At 36.5% G+C, this 21,320-nt stretch overlaps 1 protein-coding gene across 2 annotated transcripts in view; it reads left to right on the top strand.

Moving 5' to 3' along the window:
* INTS6 (integrator complex subunit 6) overlaps window positions 1-21,320 on the top strand; it is a 97,983-nt gene that overhangs the window by 51,600 nt on the left and 25,063 nt on the right. For both annotated transcript variants that reach the window (XM_037799678.1, XM_037799679.1), the window contains one exon: window positions 17,043-17,226. In XM_037799678.1, coding sequence (XP_037655606.1) covers window positions 17,043-17,226 — 184 coding nt within the window. The remainder of the gene's footprint in view (window positions 1-17,042; window positions 17,227-21,320) is intronic.

Below are 21,320 nucleotides of genomic sequence, written 5' to 3'. Positions count from 1 at the left end.
TGAAGCGCTCAGACTTTCACCATTTAAGTGTGAGGTTAATTGGTGGCTTTTTTATCAGGTTAAGGAAGTTTTTTATCTCCAGTTTGCTGAGAATTTTTATTGTGAATGGGTATTGAATTTTGTCAAATTCTTTTTATGCATATATTGAAATGACCACATGATTTTTCTTTTTAAATCCTGTCAGTAATGGTACATTACATTGATTAATTTTTGAATTTTAAACCAGTATTGTTAACTATTTTATAGAAGAGGAAACCGATGTTCAAAGGTGGTAGCTGAGCAGACACAGGAACCCAGAAAGCAATACTTTTGGATTATTGTAGGGTCAAGCAGATAAACATGTCCTAGTAGGGCGACAGCAATGTGAACAGTAGATGGGAAACCCAGATATCTGAAGAACATGGGTTTAAATTTTGATTTTTCCAGAAGCTATGTTAATTTGCACGAATTGATTCATCTCTTTGTGGCGAGGTTTCCTCATCCAAAAAAAAAAAAATCAAGATTCTATATTTCTTTGGTTCTAATACTGCCTACCTGTTCTCTATTCAACTCAGCAGTGCTTGAAATCAGGATGGGTCTTAAAGTTACTGGCCATAGAAATTTGCCAGTATCCAAGTACAGGAGCAAGCTGTAGTGCACAGGTATTTGTTACGGTCCATCTCTGTATATCTTTAGACATGGATAGAGGGTCGTCTTGTTATCACTCCAGGTGAATTATTTGCTGTGGAACACCTCATGCAGATGTATTGAAAACAGTTTAAAGTGTTTTAATGAGAGTAATGTGAATATTTGGCTAATAAGTTTTACAGGAGGGCTGGTAATAAAAGCAAGACTTCATTCTCTGTTCTCATTTACTTTCCATAGACCATTTTAATTACTTACATTTTTAATGGTTTTGTTGGTTACTCACATGTCCAGTTTTTAAGAACCCTTCAACAATTATCCACATTTTGCTGGTCTTGTTTTATCTGTTCTGCTCCCACACCCATACACACTTTTGGGGGAGTATTTTTTTTTTTTTTTCCTTAATGTAGTTTTATTGAGATATGTTCACAGAGCCTACAGTCCATCTAAAGTATACAATCAGTGGCTCACAGTACCGTCACATAGTTATGCATTCATCACCACAGTCAATTTTGGAACGTTTTCATTACTCCAGGAAACAAAAACAAAAACAAAAAAAATGAGAGACCCAAACATCCTGTGCCTCTTATCCCACCCTCCATCATTGATCCCTCGTGTTATTGTTGTACATTTGTTACTGTAGGAAAGGAATATTAAGATATTATGGTTAACTATAGTCCATAGTTTTCAGTAGGTGCATTTTTTCCCATATACCCCTCTATTATTAACTCCTTGTAATGGTTTTGTAAATTTGTTTTAGTTCATGGAGGAAATTTTTATTTGTACTGTTAATCACAGTCATCGTCCACCACAAGATTTACTGAGTTATACATTCCCATGTTTTAACCTCTGTCTTTCCTTCTTTGACATGTGACTCCAAACTTTCCCCATCAACTACACTCACACAGTTCAGCACTGTTAATTACACTCACATTAATGTGCTACCACCACCTATATCCATTTCCACTCATTTAAATTCAACCTAGTTAAAAATTCTGCACAGCGTAAGCAACTGCTCCCCATTCTTTAGCCTCATTCTATCTCTGGTATTCTAGATTCTATGTCCATGAATTTATATTTTATAATTAGTTCCTATTAGTGAGATCCCACAATATTCGTCCTTTTGTGTCTGATTTATTTCACTCAACATAATGTCCTCATGTTCATCCATGTTGCATGCTTTTAAAGCAAATTTTAGACATTGTATCATTATCATTTTACCCATAGATACTTATGTGTACTTCTTCAGCATGTAAGGACATTTAAATATATATGTATCTCCATCTACAATGTTCTCATCACACTTAACATTTTTTAAGACCTCGATAAATAATATAATTCCGAGTCTATATCCCAGTTTCCCTACTTGGCTCACAAATGTCTACAATTGGTTTGTTTGAATCAGAACTCAAATGTGCTTCACACATTGCATTGGGTTGTTAGATATTTTTACCTTTTAAATCTTTAACAGTATTCCTCCACCACACCCCCTTCCCATTTTCCCCATGCCATTTATTGTTTAAAGAAACCATGTCATTCCTCCTGTTGGCTGGTCCTCAGTCTGACTTTGTCTGGTGGCCTCCTGTATGGTTGTGTACCTGGAGGCTTGATTAGATGCTCCGCCGCCCCACCGCCCTCTTGTTTTGCCTGGAGAATAATTGCACGGGAGAGGTGAGGAACATCAGTGGATGATCCCTGTGTTTTCTGCCCCACCTCACGTCTCCACCCTCATTCACGAAATCTAGGGAATCATCTGGCTTCTGCTGGTGAATTCTGTGGTTTCCTTTGCTCAGCTTCAACAACTTCTGTCAGCTGTCCCTGTCTGATGAGGACTCAGACATCTGTCCAGAGCCATGCTTTTTCAAGGGAAACGTTATATTTTCTAGCAATGTATAATTCCAAGTAAGGAGAATACGAAATTATTCTAAGGTTAATCAAATAGGAAACACCTTGAAATTATATTATTCAAAGTAAAGGTGCTTAAAGAGATCATGATAATAAGCAAAGGTTGCAAAATACAGCCCAAGATGTACCGCACACTACCAGAAGGGTTCAGGAGCACTTCTAGACTCGTGCAGAAGAGGCTTTGGCTCTAACTCTGTAGTCCTTAAATTCTGCAAGGAAAAAGGGATATGCAACTGCTATGGTTGGAAAACTTTGTTTTATACATTTGTTGTTAATTTTAGAGAAGCAAAGAAGTATATTAAATTGATGATACACCTTAGAAACTAAGTTATAGGTAATAGGCTTGTTGGTGGATTAAATGACAAGATACAAGCAGAGCTCTGAATTGAAGTCCTGGCACAGTACAGTAATTCAGTAAATAATGAATTATCAATTCTGTTAACTTGTTATGTGATTTTGGGCAATACTTAGTATGAGCAAACTGGTCTTTTAAGGTTTTTTAAATCTCTCCATAACCTTTGAATTACCGAAGGTTATTAATGTCATTTTGGGGGGTACAATATTTTCAGAAGAAAGGGACATATGTAATGTATTTCAGAACATTTCTGTCCAAATTAATTTAAATAAAGTTTTTGTGCTTGAGGTGTTAGGTGCTCTCAGTTATCTAGAAAATAATGGCTCTTCAAAATTATTCACAAAGCTTTTATTGAATTTGTATTTTTTTATTTCTCTTATCAGTGTGCCTTTTGACCTAAAACTTGATAATTTATTGCAGTCTAAATGTTTTATGCTGGCTCTGAATTATTTGAGATATTATTTAACCACTGTGTATAGTTATACATTAGGGTTGTTAATGTTTAGAGGAGTGTGTCTTTGTTGTACTGAAACCTTACTAATTAAGATGAATGGGGGAGGGATAGACAAAATTCTCAATTTATACATTTTAACAAACTAGTTTATAATGTTTCAGATAGCATGCAGTTATGTGAATTAATGATAAAGTGTGTTTTTAGAAGCAGGGAGACTGTCATTGGCTTGGATAAAAAAGTTATCATTGCTTGTAATTAAGCTTTCATTGCTCTTACTCAAATGTTAAGTGCTTTAATAAGTAGTGATGCCTCACATAACAAGGTTGTTTGGGTGACATGGGTTTTTATAACCATTATTTCACCATACCTTATTGTGCTTATTCCAGTGCTTGCTATCATTTTGAATATTTTAAATCATCACTGTAATAGTAGAGGTAGAGAAAAACCCAGGGCCTTAGGACATAACTGTTCTGTATTTTTTCCTTTGCATTTGTCTTTGGTATCAGTCCCTCGCTTTTTGCTTTCATTAATCTATTTTCTGTTCCCATTCCCATTCCTTTTGCTTTCATGCACCTTGGTATTTTTCTTAAACTGTTACATTAGCTTCCTAACTTGTCTTGGCTGCCTTCAATCCATCTCACACAGGATGATAATTATTCTAAAGCACACTGCTTGAGTGTCTTATTCCACTGCTCAAAAATATTTCATTGCTTTCCATTGTCCACTAGATTCCTCAGTGCCTTCTACCTCCTAACCAGTCACTATTTATTCATCTATCCATTTATTCATTCAGTCATATTCATTGAGTTTCTTCTGTGAACCAGACATACCGATGGGCTCTGAGGATAAAACAGTGAGCAAAACCAAACAGGAGCCCTGTACCCGTGGGTCTGAGGTAAAGTTGCCATCTTGATAACATCCTCCAAAGGGGAAGAATATGTGCTAGAAGAGCTTACATGAAAGGCATTAGATCTAGTCATGGAAGGCTAAGATCTGAAGAGTGGGGTAGGATTTACTAAACAAGAAGTGGGAAAGAAAATCATACCAGGCAGAGGTACTAGCACGTACAAAGGCTCTTTAGCCAAAGGGAGTGTGTTTTGTGAATGAGGGACTGAGCAGAAAGAGAGAGAGATCATAATGTAAGAAGAGGCTGGAAAAGAAGCTTGTGCTTGACCACACTGGGTTTTGAAGCCATACTACGTAATGTTGTATAAAAGCAATAGGAAGCCTCCCAAAGGTTTTCTTTAGAGGTCAGGGGGTCGGGGAGAGGGAGGCCAAAGTGTATGTTGCTAGACCAGTCAAGCGAGTTACCTTAGTCCTTACGACAGGAACTTGGAGATGGTAGAAGAGATGGAAAGAAGGTAATTTAGAATGTTAATTCAATAAAATTACTGACATACTACATTTGGGGGCGTAAGGGAGAAGGAGATGGCTTCATGCAAAACTAGAAAAATTACGGTGCCATTCACTGAACTGGAGAATGTTGGAAGAGGACCATGTTGGCTAGAGGAAAACATGAGTTCATATGAACATGTTCAGTTTGAGACGTCTTTGAGCCATGAAAGAGGGAATGCTAAGGAGGTAGAAGAATATTTGGTGCTCAGAAGAGAAATGTAGGCTGGACATGTACAGTTTTTAAGTATCATCCGAATGTAGGGAGTGATGGAGTATATGGGGTGAGGATTTCAAATATAAATTGGCCAAAGCCTAAGACAACCTTAAGGTCTCATGGCACTTAAGGTACAGGTACTGGATATTGAGTTGGAGAGGTGAGGGTGAGGGGTTAGGAACTGGACACAGGAGCAGCCAAAGAAGAGGATGAAAACTGTGAGAACACTGCAGTGTGAAAGCCGGAGGAAGAATGTCTGTCCAAAGAGTGGTGGTAAATAGTATTACATGCTGCTGGGAAGTCAAATTTGAAAAATCTTCACTAAGTTCAGTGACCCTTTTAGTTATCAATTGTTGTATAACAAGTCATCCCAAAACTTAGTGGCTTAAGATAACAACAGTTTCTTATTTCTTATGATTGTGGGGTTGGCTGCCTCAGTTGGAGGTTTGGCTGAGGCTCAAACATCTCAGATGGCTTTATTTACCATGTGTCTGGTCTTTGGTGCTGGCTGTTTGCTGGGGCATCTTGCTTCTTGTCCCTGTAGCTTCTTTCTCTCATCATTTAATGGTCTAATTTGAACTTCTCGACATAGCAGCTGACTCCTAAGAGGGTGAAAGTGAAGCTGCAAGGCATCTTAAGAGTAGGCCCACCTAATTTCAAAACTTAATACAAAGCTACTGTAATCAAAACACTGGCACCAAGGTACTTGCACCGGGTAGATATAAACAAATGGAATGAGAGTTCAGAAACAAACCCTTATGTCTGTGGCCAATTGCTTTTCGACAGAGGTGCCAAGTTCATTTAATGGAGAAAAAATAGTCTTCAGCAAATGGTGCTGGGAAAGCTGGATATCCACTACAAAAGAAAGGTGTAGACCTATACCTCATGGCTACCATGTACAAAATTTAAATAAAAATCGATTAATCACCTAAAGATTAAGAGCTAAACCTAAAAATCTCTTTGAAGAAAACAGGGAAATATCTTCAAGACCTTGTATTAGGCAATGGGTTCTTAGACTTTACACCAAAAACACAAGCAACAGAAGAAAAAAATAGATAAATTGGACTTCATCAAAAATAAAAACTTATGTGCATCAAAGGACATTATCAAGAAAGTAAGAAGACAACCAAAAGAATGGGAGATAATATTCGGAAATCGTATATCTGATGAGGGTTTACTGTCCAGAATATATAAAGAACTTTTACAACACAAGAACAGAAATACAGAGAACCAAATTAAATAATGGGCAGGAAAATATGCAGATGACCAATAAGCCCATGAAAAGATGCTCAACTTCATCAGCCATTAGGGAAATGAAAATCAAAACCATAGTGAGGTACTATTTTATACCCCCTAGAATGGCTGTTATTAAAGTAGAAAATAGGAACCCTTGTACATCATTGGCAGGTATGTGAAATGGTACAGCTGCTGTGGAAATCGGAATGATGGTTCATCAAAAAGTTAAACATAGAATTCACCTATGGCCTGGCAGCCCCCTACTTCTAGGTATCTACCCAGAAGAATTGAAAGTAGGGACTCTAAACGGATACTTGTACACTAATGTTCTTAGCAGCATTATTCACAATAGCCAAAAGGCAGAAGTAAACCAAGTATCCGTCAACAGATGAAAGGATAAACATGTACATTCACACAATGGAATGTTATTCAGCTGTACAAAGGAATGGAGTTCTGATACATGCCGCAACATGGATGAACCTTGAAGACATCATGTTGAATGAAATAAGCCAGACACAAAAAGATATTATATGATTTCATTTATGAAATAACTAGAATATGCAAGTTCAAAGAAACAACATGGATGACGGGTTACCAGTGTCAGGGGGTGGGGGCATGGAGAGTTAATGCTTACTGGTACAGAATTCCTGTTTGGGGCGCTGGAGGAGTTTGGTAGTGGATGGTGGTGGGTGATGGTAGCATTACATTGTGAGTGTGATTAATCCCACTGCGTTGCATGCTTTCAAGTGGTTAAAATGGGAAATTTTATGTTGTATACGTATTACACAGTTAACAAAACAGTGGGCCTGGAACCATATTACATTAGTCAAAGCAAATCATAACCAGCCAGGTTAAGGATAGAGGAATTATAGTCTGTCTGTTGACTAGGGGAGTGCAAAGTCACATTGCAAAAGGGCATGAGGGTCAGGTTGGGATGGGTTGTTGCAGTTGTCTTTGCGAAGAGTCTCCTGTGCTGACAATAAAAGGTCATTGGAGACCTTAATGGAGCAATGGAGCAGAAGCTGGAGAGGACTGGGGAATAACTAGGAGAAGAAGGAAAATTCCTAATATTCCTTTATATTTTTGCCTTACCTGACCCAAACCAGGCTCCCAGTTCCCTGAATGCTGTTTATTTACTTACTGGCTTCCGCTCCCTGAATGTTACTCATCTTTCTTTCCATATTGAAATCTCCAGTCTCTTTCGTCCTTCACACTTTATTCTCTAGCTATTCTGAGTTCTAATATAGTTTTAATCCTAGTATTTATTTTTTGTTGTTTCTGCCTTCTGTGACATTGATCATGATTTTGTGTGTGTGTGTGTATACCCCCCAACTGGCATGAAATTCTAGATTCTTAGTAAAGTTTATGTCTATGATACAGTACCAAGTTTATTGGTACTAGGCCAGTGCAATAAACCAAAAGGAAAAGTGGTGATTTGGTGTGTGAAATTAAAAAAAATGGTTACAAGAAATAGTATATGGTCAGATTCTTTGTGCCTCTGAATAAAGCAAGTATTTGTGAGGTTATTTTCTGTGTGGACCTCTGTGGAAGTGTGTCCATGTGTAGATTCTCATGAGTGTTGTACTCTGAGCTAGAGGGGGTGGTTGCTACGGCACCAGCCTGCGGAATGGTCTTTCTACCCCTTTCCCAGGTGTCAGGCAGATTCTGCCACTTGTGTCCGTCTGTCCTCTACTTATGGCCACATACAAGGGCCATAGAAGTAGCTAATTCTCAAAGATGGAAAGATTAACTTTCATCTCCTGGAGATAAGATTTATTTCCAAGATAAAACTATGACCCATCACATACAAGTTACCATGGAAACCAAGCTTGTGTTAGCATCCCCATGTGTATGTGTGTTGCAGCAGGGAACACACTACTTGTTACCAGGACACTGACAGGTGCCTGTGCTCTGTGATTGCAACTTTCACTCTGTCCTGCTCACTCTTGTATTTTCCTTAGATTGTGGGAGTGGGGCCTCTTCTATTATTTTCATTTGACATATACTGCAGGGGAACACAGAAAAAAATCAGGTCCCTTTCCCTGCCCTCTTCCAAGCTGGGCAGAATGGCAGTTGAGTAATTAGGTCATCAAAAACTTAAGGTGGAAAGTGCTGTGATTAAAGGACATAATTTGAATTACTTCAGTAATAGAACTAATTAGCAGAAAATCCAAGTTCAAGGGTAAACCTTCAGTGTTAGATCAACCCTGACTGGCGGTGGGCTTTGGGTGTTGTCGTCTTCTGGGGGCCGGACATCTGTTTGGATTTCTGAATTAAAGATGTTTCATAAACAAATTTCTCTTCTTTTATCTTTTATCTTTTATTTTGTTTTGTTTATTTTTTATATTCTGCAAGCCTAAAAAGTAATAACGTGTGAGAATCCTCGTACTGGAAGTTTTTATAGTAGTTTCTCTTAAAGTGAGTTAGCTGAAACATTATGTTAAAACTTGTTTATTTGGCTTGTGTATCATATCTTATTAAATCCTGGAATAGCTCCAGGCTTGTGGTAGGTGACCAGTGAATAACTAAATAATTAAAATATAAGTTGAGCCTTAGTCCAATCTTAGCAAAGTTATAAATAATTAGGGTCTGAACCATAGTCAAACAAAACAATCAGATAAGGAGAAACTATACTTATAGAAGTACATAAAATTCAATTATGCCTATTGATAGAAAAACTAATCTGCCCTTTGGAGAAAATATCTCCCCTATAGAGAAAATACCTTATTCTTTGTTGTAAGAAGTTCAGGAAGAATTCAAAGGTGAAAGGGCAGTAAGATCTCCAAAGGACAGAAGGAAAAATAGGATAGTCTTCCTAAATTTAAAGTGGAGTTATATTTCAGTTTCTGTCTGCTACCAAGACAATTACAAATGATGTCTAGATTGGTGATAGCAACAAAATAATTTACACAGCAATATAGAAAATTTCAATTGTATTCAAGTAACATTAAAACTTTTTATGTATAGATAATTTTCTTAGAAAACTTACTGTGTTATTGAATCACACTTAGTTTATTCAATTCTTAAAACTTTCAGCTTTCCTGTTGTGCCCTAACCTTGATTATAAAGCAGGGGTTGAGTGTATTCTACAGACAAATGTCTCTTGACATGAAACCTTATGTTAAACTAATTTGAAAAACGGGGATAATAATGTCTACCTCATTTATTGTTATAAATGTTATATGTAAAACTCATAGAATGGTGTTTGGCTCATAGTGAGTGCTTAGAATATGCTAGCTCTTACTGTTTATTTTTATTGTTGTTGTTACCCATGTACTGAGGATTGGAGCAGAAGAGCGAGAGGATGAAGTGTACTGCTCCTGAAACTGTCAGACTGCAATCCCGTAGACTTGATTCTTGACGACTGTTGTAGAACTGTGTATCTTACACAGTGACTGTGTGATTGTGAAAACCTTCCGGCTCACACTCCCTTTATCTAATGTATGGACAGATGAGTAGAAAAATGGGGACAAAAGTTAACTGAAAAATAGAGTGGGATGGCGGGGGGTGGGGTGGGATAGGATGTTTTAGGTGTCCCTTTTTACTTTAATTTTTATTCCTATTTTTATTTTTTTGGAGTAATGAAAAGACTCAAAAATTGTGATGAAGCACAACTATACTATGGTACTGTGAACGATTGTACACTGTGGATGATTGTAGATATATGAATATATCTCAATAAAACTGATTTTTTTTTTAAAAAGTGTATTATTGCCCCTCTCCATTGGATGAAAGAGTAACTTGGGGAAAACCATAGGGCTGTGCTTTATAAAAACAAACAATCTAAAATTTTTATTAGATTAATTAGTGACTTAGAATCACTAGACTGATTCAGAATTGACTGGTGTTTTTTAATAATTATAGTTTTTTTTTTTCATTTAGTTTCTTTTTCATATTAATATCTCAACATTATTGATATTTCAAATATAGATTATGGTTTCAATAATGACTAATCGTTAGGTGCCATGGTTAAGAGCACAGAATTGGAAGAAGGGCTACTTGGGCTTGAATCCTGTCTCCCCACCACTTAATATCTGAGTATCTTTGGCCAAGTTGCTTAAACTCTCCATGCCTCAGTGTTTTGTTTTTTGTTTGTTTTCAATTCAGTTTTATTGAGATATATTCACACATCATACAGTCATCCATGGTGTACTGTTCACAGCACTATCGTATAGTTGTGCATTCATCACCCCAATCTATTTTTTGAACATTTTCCTTATACCAGAAAAAGTAAAAACAAGAATAAAAAATAAAAGTAAAGGAGAACACTCAAATCGTTCCCCCCACCCTATTTTTCATTTAGTTTTGTCCCCATTTTTCTACTCATCCATCCATACACTAGATAAAGGGAGTGTGATCCACAAGGCTTTCACAATCACACTGTCACCCCTTGTAAGCTACATTATTATACAAATGTCTTCAGGTGTCAAGGCTACCAGGATGCAGTTTGATAGTTTCAGGTATTTACTTCTAGCTATTCCAATGCATTAAAACCTAAAAAGTGTTATCTATATAGTGCATAAGAGTGCCCACCAGAGTGACCTCTCGACTCCATTTGAAATCTCACATCCCCCTTTCAGTCAAGATGTTCTCATCTGTGCCTCAGTTTTTATCATATGTGAATGAGAATTATAATAGTGCCTGTGTCATTGGTTTATTTTGTAAATTAAATGAATTAATGCATGTAAAGGATCTAGAACAACTGTTGGCATATAATAGTGTCTATATAAGTAATGTTATTATTAAGGACTAATTTTATTTTTTTTAGCATCATCAGTTTAGACATTCACATTTGAATACTCTCATACTTTCCTGAGGTTAAGTCTCATAAGAAATAAAATCTATTTCCCTCTCAAGTATTCAGAAATAAAAATCCTGATAGCCGGTACAGTGATTTTCAGTTTTCTTCTGTTTGTTTGCATATCTTTAAACACATCTCTGAAACAGATTCCTTTAGTACTTTTTGAGTACTGGGATTGTATTTTATTATCTGTTTTAAAATCCCCAGAACCTAAACATGCCTAATGTTTGGTAGGTACATACAGAATGATGAGTGAGAATGCATGTGTAATTTTCAGAAAACACAGTCCTTCCTGAAGTATATTTTAATAGCTCATCATTCCAGTACAGCATAGAACTATGGTCTTTTCAATAAATGGTGCTAGGTCAGTTGGATATCCATTTGTTAAAAACTCAATTCCAGACATATTTCTGGAAGTGTAATTAGTAAAATAATAAAGCTTTTAGAAGAAGACATAGTACAGTATCTTCATGATCTTTGAGGACACAAAAAGCATTAACCTTGAAGATGAAAAAAAATGAAGATCTGGAAGTTTTACCAAAAGTCAACCATTAAAATAATGCAAAAAGCCATTGAGTAGGAGAAGATATTTGCAATACAAATATCCAACAAAGAACTCATATACCTGGAATACATTAACAATCTTTCACATCAGTAAAGAAAGACAGATAACCCAATGTTTAAAAAATGGACAGAATATGTTGATAGGCACTTCACAGAAGAACACATCCAAATGGCCAATAAACGTATGAAAAGATATTCAACTTTCATAGTTATCAGGGAAATTAAAACCCCATCGATATCAAAATAGCTAAAATAGCTAAAATGAGAAAGAGCCAATACTAAGTGTTGATAAAGATGTCGAGCAGCTGGTACTCCCACACACTGCTGGTGGGAGTATAAATTGGTACAGTAACTTTGGAGAACTGTTTAGCAGTATCTGATAAATATGTTCATACCCTTTGACTCAGCAATTCCACTCTTAGGTATATACCAACAAATGCATACATATGTTTTCTATAAAGACATGTACTATAATTTCATAATTGCGCTGTTGATGATATCCACAAACCAGAAACAATCCAAATGCCTCTCAGCAGAAGAATGGGTAAACTGGTGTATTCTTTCTCTGTCTCTCTCTGTCTTGCTCACGCTCTTTCTCTCTCTCATTGCACACTATGTGGCAATGGGAATGAAGAAGCTGTAGCAGTGTGCAACAGTGCAGGTGAATCTCATTCCCATAACAGTGAATGACAGAAGTCATAAGCCAAAAAGACCAGACTCCGTAATTGCATCTGTGGAGAGTTGAGGACGAGGAAAAACACTAATCAGGGAGAGGTGGAGGTTGGTATGGTTCTGTTTCTTGATGTGAGTGCTAATTACACAAGTACATTCAACTTGTCAAAATTCATCAAGTGATGCATTCAAGATTCATGTCCTTTCCACGTTGGAGCATGGAAAGGTATATGAAGGCCACCATTTATTGACTCCCTTATTGGTAGACTTCTGGGTGGCTTCCAGTTTTCCTCTATTGCGAACAATGCTGCCATAAATATTCTTCTACATTAGCTCTTGTGAAAATACATGAGAATTTTGCTAGGATGTAGACCTAGAGGTGGTGTTGCTGAGGCCGAGAGTATGCTCTTCTTCAGCTTTACTGCTTTCAGGATATTCTCAAATTTATCTCCAAAATGGTTGTATCCATTTGTAGGACCATGGTGGGTTTGGGAGAGTTCCTATTGCACTACTTTTTTTGTCATCATTTGGTTTTATCAATTTTAAAATCTTCTGCTAATCTCGTGGATATGAATGCTAACTCATTGATATTTTAATTTGTGTTATCTCATAACTAGTGTGTTTAAACAACTTTTCACATGTGTATAGGCTATACAAATTTCCTCTTGGGTATTCTTATCTTTTACCCATGTTCATTTTCGGGAATTACTTATTTTTTTTTTCCCATTTTTCTAATGTGTGGTTGTACCAGTTTCCCATGGGCCGCCATAACAAATTACCCCAATCTGGGTGGCTTAAAACAACAGAAATTTATTCTCTAACAGTTCGGGGGGCTAAAAATCTGAAATAAAGATGTTGGCAGAGCTACACTCCCTCTGAAAGAAGAATCTAGAATCCTCCGCCCTCCCTCCCCCTTCCAGCTTCTGTGGCGTTCCTTGGCTTGTAGCTGGACAACTCCACAGTCTTTGCCTCCATCCTCACAGCTTCCTCGCTCTTGTCTCTGGTCTGAATCTCCCACTCCTTTTTCTTAGATACCACGCATTGGATTTAGGGCCTGCCCTAAATCACGTATGGCCTTGTTCTACCCTATTTCCCAAGAAGGGCACATTCCGAGGTCTGCGTGGACATGAATTTGGGGGAACAGTATCCTGCACAGTGTAGTGGTTTTATATTTTTCTTTTGTTTCGTATGTAATTTTCCTTGGTCCTCAAAAGTCCATATACTCAGAAAACACCCCCTTCCCCCTTTGTGATTTTTAAGACCATGCTCGAGTTTCAACTCTAAACTTTAGATTTAGAGGAATCCAACCCTCTCAAGAATATTTGTTCTTCAGGCTTTTATCTCCTTCGTGTCCTTGTTTGCCTACCATTACTCCTTCCTGGTTTACTAATACAGTTGGGCTATAGTTCTTTCTACCTCTGTGGTGATGTGAGGATGGTGGTAATATGGGGAGGGAGGATAAGAAGAAATAGAAAATGCTGAAAAAAGTTTATAAAATTGATATCACTATGTGTAAAATGCTTGTCACCCCTTTTCGCTTTTTTTTCTTGAAGTACATTCTGGATTTACCACTGTACATCCAAAGGCCAGTTATTTCTTTGTATGTTGTCTGTGTTGCAATGCTTATCACTACATGCTTTATTGTATATGTATTTAAGGTCTGTCATTCTCCCATCACGCGCCCTTAGATAAGAGGTCCCTCTGGAGTCTGTTATCCACTGGGTTGCTCCCCAGGGTACCTGCATTTACATTTGGAATCCTCTTCAGCCAGTAGCACTGGTGCTGTGACGTTTCTGTCCCTGTTTGCCTACCATCTTTCAGAGAAAATGACTAACCCTGTGGTGATTCTGCTTCTCATGTACAAAGGTGGTTGATTCTGGGGTGAAAAGAGATGGTGTAAACAGTATTTTCTTACTTAGCGGATGGCAGAATGTGGTAATAGCAAGGGCGTGGAATTTCGGGGCTGTTTTGCAAGTGTCACACAGCCTTTGAGGTTGGGGAACCTTCAGGGAACATCCTGGCCCAGATTTCTTCAACATTCCTTTCCTATTGCCTCTGGCTTCTGCCTTGAGTAGAAGGACTTCTGTCCATGGTCATAAAATCTTGACAGGTCTTGACAAAAAGGAGTCTTGCAAGTGTATTCTTTTGCCACGAATCTTGGAGAGAGGTGCCGATATACCACTAGGAACTTTCTCCTTAGAATAGAATCTGATTTTTTTAAATCCTAGTTTGATGTAAGTCAATGAAGAAATTGAGTTTTAAATCAGCGTAGACTGGTTTTAATCTTTAATTTATTAAATCCAGAACTCACCAAGGTAAGAACTAGAAAGGCTGTAAGCAATTCAATTATATTGTGCTTTATGAAAAAATTAGTATAAACTTGGGAAATTACTTTGGAAGTGATTGTTTTAAAGTGTGTTCTACGTTTAAAAAGAAGCAAATTATAGTATTTGTATGAATAAGTTCCCTGAGTATTCTGATCCTGGACATTATTTTACTTTAATTTTTTATTTTGAAATAGTTTCAAACTTACAGGACAGTTTCAAAAATAATACAAAACCCATACAGAAAATTCCAATATGCACCCACACAGATACTCAGATTCACCAGTATTTTGCCACATTTGCTGTATCATTCTATCCATCCATCCGTGCATCCATCTCTGTATCCATTTTCTAAACATTTGAGACTGGGTTATATACATCATGATCCTCAATCAATACTTCCATGTACATTTCCTAAGAACAAGGATATTCACCTTACATACAGTTATCAAGTTCAAGAAATTTAATATTGATATAAAGCTCTATATTCCAACTTTTTCATATGTTCCAATAATGTCCCTTTGGGCCCTTTTCCCTATATTATTAGACCCAGTCCAGGATCATGTATTGCATTTGTTGTCTGTTTAATTGCTCTTTTTTTCCCTTGTGGAAACATAAATAATATTAAGTTGCCATCTCACCCACTCCCAAGCATGGCATTCCTTGGGACCAGTCACATTCACAATGCGCCGCTCCTCTCACCACCTTCCAGTACCCAGACTTGCCCATCACCCCACACAGGACCCGACACATTAACTTCCCATTGCCCTCATCTGTGTCCCACCCCTGGTAACCTGTATTCTACTTTCTTTCCATGTATTTGCTTATTGTGGCTATATTATGGAAGTTGGAATCATGCAATATCTGTCCCTTTGTGTCTGTCTTCATGCTACATGTGGATTTTGTTTTCCTAAGCATGATGCCATTATCACACTTAAAATTTTATTGATAATTCCCATAGTACACTTAAATTTCTCCAGGTTGTCTTCCAAATCTATGCTTTGGGTTGCTTCAACTCTTTTGTTCTGTAACAGTTCCACCACCCCCATCCCCAACCCCCGGCCTTATCCCTTGCTTTTTCATGCCATTGATTATTTGGAGAAATCAAGACATTTGTCCTGTAGAAGTCTTACATTCTGTACTTGACTGACTGCTCCCTTGTGGTGGTATTAATTGTATCATATCATGGGACACACTGTATGGCTGCTAAGATTGTTGAGTGGATTCTTTGGTACCCTGGTTTTTAACAAGAGGTGCTCATTAGAATAACTTTAGAGCTTCTGACTTAGCAGGTCTGATGATGGGGAGAAACATTATTAAAATACACACACTTGCATGTGGTGGAAAGGAGAAGTTTAGAGTCATGTGTGTCACCAGAAGGAAAGTTGGAGGTTAAAATATGGCAATGTATAATACAGTGAATCTTGTGGTAAACTATGGCTGTGATTAACTAAACAAATACTAAAAAGTTCTTTCATGAACTAGAACAAATGTATGACGCTATTAGAAGGAGTTAATAATAGAGGAGTTTATGGGAAAAAATGTACCTATTGCAAATCATAGACTAGAGTTAACAATAAATTTTAATATTCCTTCATCAACAGTAACGAATGTACTATGCCAATATGATGGGCCAATAATAGGAGAGGGATAAAGGGAAGGGAGGATTAGGGTTTTCTTTTTTATGTTTATTTCTTTTCTGGAGTAATGAAAATGCACTAAAATTGATCAAGGCGTTGTATGATACTGTGATGATACTGTGAGCCAGTAATTGTAGGCTTCGGATGGTTTGTGCTGTGTGTGAGTATATATCAACAAAACTGCAAAAAAAAAAAAAAAAACACATGCAGACAAATCCTCTGTATTTACACAGATGCAACGAGAATCACTACCTTTAATACATTTAATATGTAATTAGATTGACAAAATTTACTTTTATCTAAGTACTTTGGGAATGTATATCTGGTATAAGATGAAAAATTTTTAAGGACTCTAGAGATGTTTCAGGCTGAACTGATGTGGACTCAGGAGACAAATCACTGATTCTCTCTAGAAACTACATCCTCTTTTTTTTTTTTCTTTTAAATCTGGACAATAGGAATGATAAGACACCTAAGATGACATTGTTTTGATGACTAAATGAAATGATTTATTTGGAAGCAGGTCGACAGCTGGGGAATAGTTGAATAAAAATCTGTAAAGCATTACAATGATTTAGATTTTTCAATTGAGGTCTTCAGAGTAAAGCTTAAGAAAATAAAAGTAATAATATTTCATATGCTGTTTTGGCTGTGTCTCTATAAGCTTTTATTTCTGAGCTTGGTTTTTGAGTGATAGACATGTAGTGCAGTTTTTTTGTTTGTTTTTGGAGTAATGAAAATTTTCTACAATTGATTGTGGTGATGAATGAGTACAGTTTTACTATGTGTAATTAAAGTAGCTTTTTGGGGAAAGAAGTGTGGGAATCTTATCAGTCTTTTTTTTTTTTCTAATTTCAGCTCCATTTACCTCTTAATTCTCCTTTGCCTGGAAGTGAATTGACCAAGGAGCCATTTCGCTGGGATCAGAGACTGTTTGCGCTAGTGCTGCGGCTGCCTGGCACCATGTCGGTCGAGTCAGAGCAGCTGACCGGGGTACCTTTAGACGACTCTGCCATCACACCCATGTGTGAAGTGACAGGAGGTAAAGCTCTAGACGTTTGCTGGCAGTGATTCAGTGACATGAACAGAGTTTATCTGAATGTTTACAAGTAGATATTAGGAATTAATAAACAGACATACAAAGTGGTAAAACTACATTATTGATGAAGGTCTTTGATTTTAATTTCAGTAGAATGTGGTTACTACTGGATCTGATAATGAATGGTAATTTTTCCCTATCTAAATGAAAATGCTGCTATTTTAAGTTGTTCAACTAGTCTTCCTGTCTACAGATTACCAATGATTTAGAAATAGTGTAGAGTTGTTTTCTGTGAAAAATACTGTGAGAATTTGGTAGTGTGTGCCTGGACTTCAGTGGAAGGTTTCCCAGGGCTGTGGAGGTAGATAGGTTATTAGAGGCAGGTGGCGAGGCCTTTTGCAACTTAAGTTTCACTTATAAATAAATCAGAGCAGGTACCTACTATGTTAAGTGAACATTAATAAAAATCTTGAAATATAGTATGTAATAGACTCAGAACTTCTATAATGTGGAATTGGTTAACAAATGGGATAATTTTGATCATTTCTTTAACAAATATTAATTTATAGAGAGGTATTGAGTGCACTCTTTGAGGGCTTTGGCAGTGCATGAGACAGATGTGTTCTTACTTTTGTGGAGCATTTTCGTTCTCAGCCAAGGAATTTGATACTGAAATGTCCAGGCCTGGAATATCACTGCTTGACCTGTGAAAGAAGCCTATGGCAGAGCCATCTACATCAGTTAAGGGAAAATGCAAGTTCTAATTAATATTTTGGTGCCTTTTTACTTAAATTCTTTGGGCGTTGAATGCACATTTATAATCAGGAAATTTCAGCTTTCAATCTTGAACTGACCCATTTGTTAAAAGTCCTGAATTTTTTTTTTTTTTTTTTTTTTTTACTCTAGGGTTTTCAGATTGTGAAGGGTCTTGAAGCTGTAATTGGAAATTCTTTTCTATGAATTACTTGGTTTGAACTTACAATTACAACAAAATTATGGGCTACATGTACTGTAACTTTCATCTTCTAGGATCAGGTATATTCAGTGTGAAATGAAGTCAGTGGTAGAATCAGAGAGGGTCTGAGAAAAGGACCCTGAGACGACATGTAGTACTTAATAGCCCTGCCTTTGGCAGTGATGTACTAAAGTTATTTTGTTTATTCTTTGAAAGAAACATCTCCAGAGGAGAGGATTCCGAAGTCACCCTTGGTAATATCTTTCAGTGACCCAGAAACCTTCGTTAGGCAAAAAATTAGGAAGTTTCCTCAAATATACATCCTGAGTCACTCCTGATGTACTAGTTTATTTGCCTCTTTATGCTCTTGCTAGCAAGAATAGAAAGCTGCTCAAATGTCAAGGACTTTTTCATATATCTGAATAATAAATTTTCTTTATTTTATTATTGTAAAAGAAAGAATGTTCATTAAAGCAAGTTTTGGTTATTAAATACCAGACAAGTAGAACAAAAAAGCTAATATCTACTTGTATTGTACTATTCAAATATGTAATGACTGGTAACAATTCCTTATGCATTTTTTTTTAACTTCAATAAGACTAGTTTGTATGTGCATTTATTTTTCCCAATATAAAATAATTCATGTCGACTAAGGAAAAGTTAGAAATTCACCTATATTGCTAAAACAGTCAATTAATATTCATTAATGTATTTTAATGTATTTCTTAATTGCATAGTTGTATTCATGGTAAGCATTTTTCTTGTATTATCAGATAATTAATGAATGTCTACTCTGTGAGTCCCCAAATACTGTAATAGGTATGGGAATACAGTGAGAACAATAGAGAGCTTACATTTTTGGATGGGTGACAGTAATCATATGAAATAAATATTTAAGATAGTGCTAATTACTATGAAGAAAAGCAATTAAAGTAAGGGGATAGAGAGTAACTTGAGAAGGAGAAATGAGTATTTAGGAGTCATCTTCTGAGGAGGTGACATCTGACCAGGGACCAGAATAATGGAATCAACCATGTGAAGATCTGGGGGCGAAGGGGGGTGGAAGGGGGGTGGGTTTCTCAGCAGAGGAAATAGGGAAGGAGCAAGCTATGTATAGTTGGAAGCACTGAGAAAGCAGGCATGGCTGGAGCTAACATAGTTAATAGTAGGTAAGCAGGGGCCTTTAGACCATAATGAAATTTTTTTCTTTTCCATGTGTGATGGAAAGCCATTGGAGGGCTTTTTAGAGGGAGTGACATCTAATTCCTATTTCTGAAAGATCATATTGGCTGCTAGGTGAGACTCTCTACTGTCAGGTGGCAAGAATGGAAGCAAGAGGTGACAGTTCTTTGGTCTAGAATGCTCGGTGTGGAGGTGGTGAGAAGAGGTCTCATGCAAGATATGTTTCAGAGGAGAACCAGGGATAGGAGGGAATGAGGGAAGAAGGCATCGAGCATGATTCTCAGATGACTTGTTTGGCGGAACCGTGGAAGATGAATGGCAGTGCCCTGAACTGATATGGGTACGCTGGGGAGAACAGATTTAGGGGGCACAAGGATATCAGAAAATCAAAAGGTGCCTAATAGACATGTTGGTAGAAATATGAAGATAAAAAATATTTGATAAAAATTACGTAAAGATTTTTCTAGATTAAGTATCTTTAACTTTCTTAACCTCTATAAATAGGACTAGTGCCCAACTTAGCAATGTTCTTTCTGCCTCTTTTCCGTTTTACTAAAATGCAAATCTAGAAGTAGACTTTTGTGGGGAAGTTGGTTTTTTACTTTACTACCTTCAGACTCACTATATTTAGTTTGATTTTTTGTGGGCTCTACTTAACCAAAAGTGAACCAGCTTCTTGACTTGAAGGTGTGTGTTAATATACTTTTCTTACAGATATAATTAGTGATCCTGTAAACTTTATGGTTCCTTACAAGAGTGCCATACATTCCAAGGGGTGAGCTTTGGCATAAAGACTAAGTAAGCAAAAGAGAAACATTACATAGCATACAGGCTCACTTTGTAAAGATGACAAAAAATTTCTCTTTCACTTTCAGAAGAATTAATGTTTCTGCCAAGTGATTCAAGTTTATTTGCTTTTTCTTTAATTTTCATAGGATATCTTTGTTAGTATTTTTATTTCATACTAATATCATAACTGATTTGCTTATATTTTCCTAAGCAATTAACTGATGATACACCCTAGGGGAGTAGAGAGAATTACCCCACTTATACACTTAAAAATGCTTATTTTTTTAACAGCATCTTGAAATAAGATGTTCAACTTTTAATATCTTAAACGTCATGAAATAAGATATTCAAGTTTTATATAATCTCCTAAATACTTTGTGTGTTATGGTGGTCAGCCTTTTTATGTATATGTTTAAATTGTCTTAGAAAAAATTTTGATTTAGCAGTTCTTCCAGATAAGTGTGGCTCTGTATAGACACGCTTTTAGTAGTGATTTCAGATTAACACCATGATTTCCAGGGAAAAAGTATACCCAGAATAAAATTTCTTATACCCTTTAAGGGTTTGGATCTTGGCTATACCACTGTAAAACTTGGATAAATTAGTTAACCTCTGTGTGCCTTTGTTTTCTCATTTGTAAAATGGGAGAAATAACCCATACGATTGTGAGGATTAAGTAAATTAATATGATGAAGTGATTAGAAGAATGCTGCCTGGCACAGAATAGATACTTCAGTGATTAGTAGCTATTTTTATGATGCGTTGTGCGTTAAATGGTGCATGTTTTTTTAAGTAAAGCTGACAATTTGAATCATTCATTATCGCCTGATGTTTTCTTTTCTAGGTAGCCTTTATCAGATCACGTTAAGTGTTAAATTGTACGAGTAATTTGATAAGTCAAATATAATGATGTAGTCTCTGTTCTGAAATAATTGGTTGAATTTGTAAAACAGTAGGACTTTCCCTATATTCATTTATTACAAACGCCATTTCAAGATGTTGACTGAAGAATTTTAGTTGTCAAGATTTTCAATGTTGGTCTAGATCAGCACTGTATAATAGAAATATAATGTGAGCTGCAGATATAATTTAATATTTCCCAGCAGCCACATTAAAAATAAAAGGATATACATGAAATTAATTTTAAGACTATGTTTTATTTAACCTAATT

Source organism: Choloepus didactylus, chromosome 12 (assembly GCF_015220235.1).
Source record: "Choloepus didactylus isolate mChoDid1 chromosome 12, mChoDid1.pri, whole genome shotgun sequence".
NCBI lineage: Eukaryota > Metazoa > Chordata > Mammalia > Pilosa > Megalonychidae > Choloepus > Choloepus didactylus.
The sequence above is the reverse complement of the archived record's forward strand: the minus strand, read 5'-3'. Positions and strand labels throughout refer to the sequence as shown.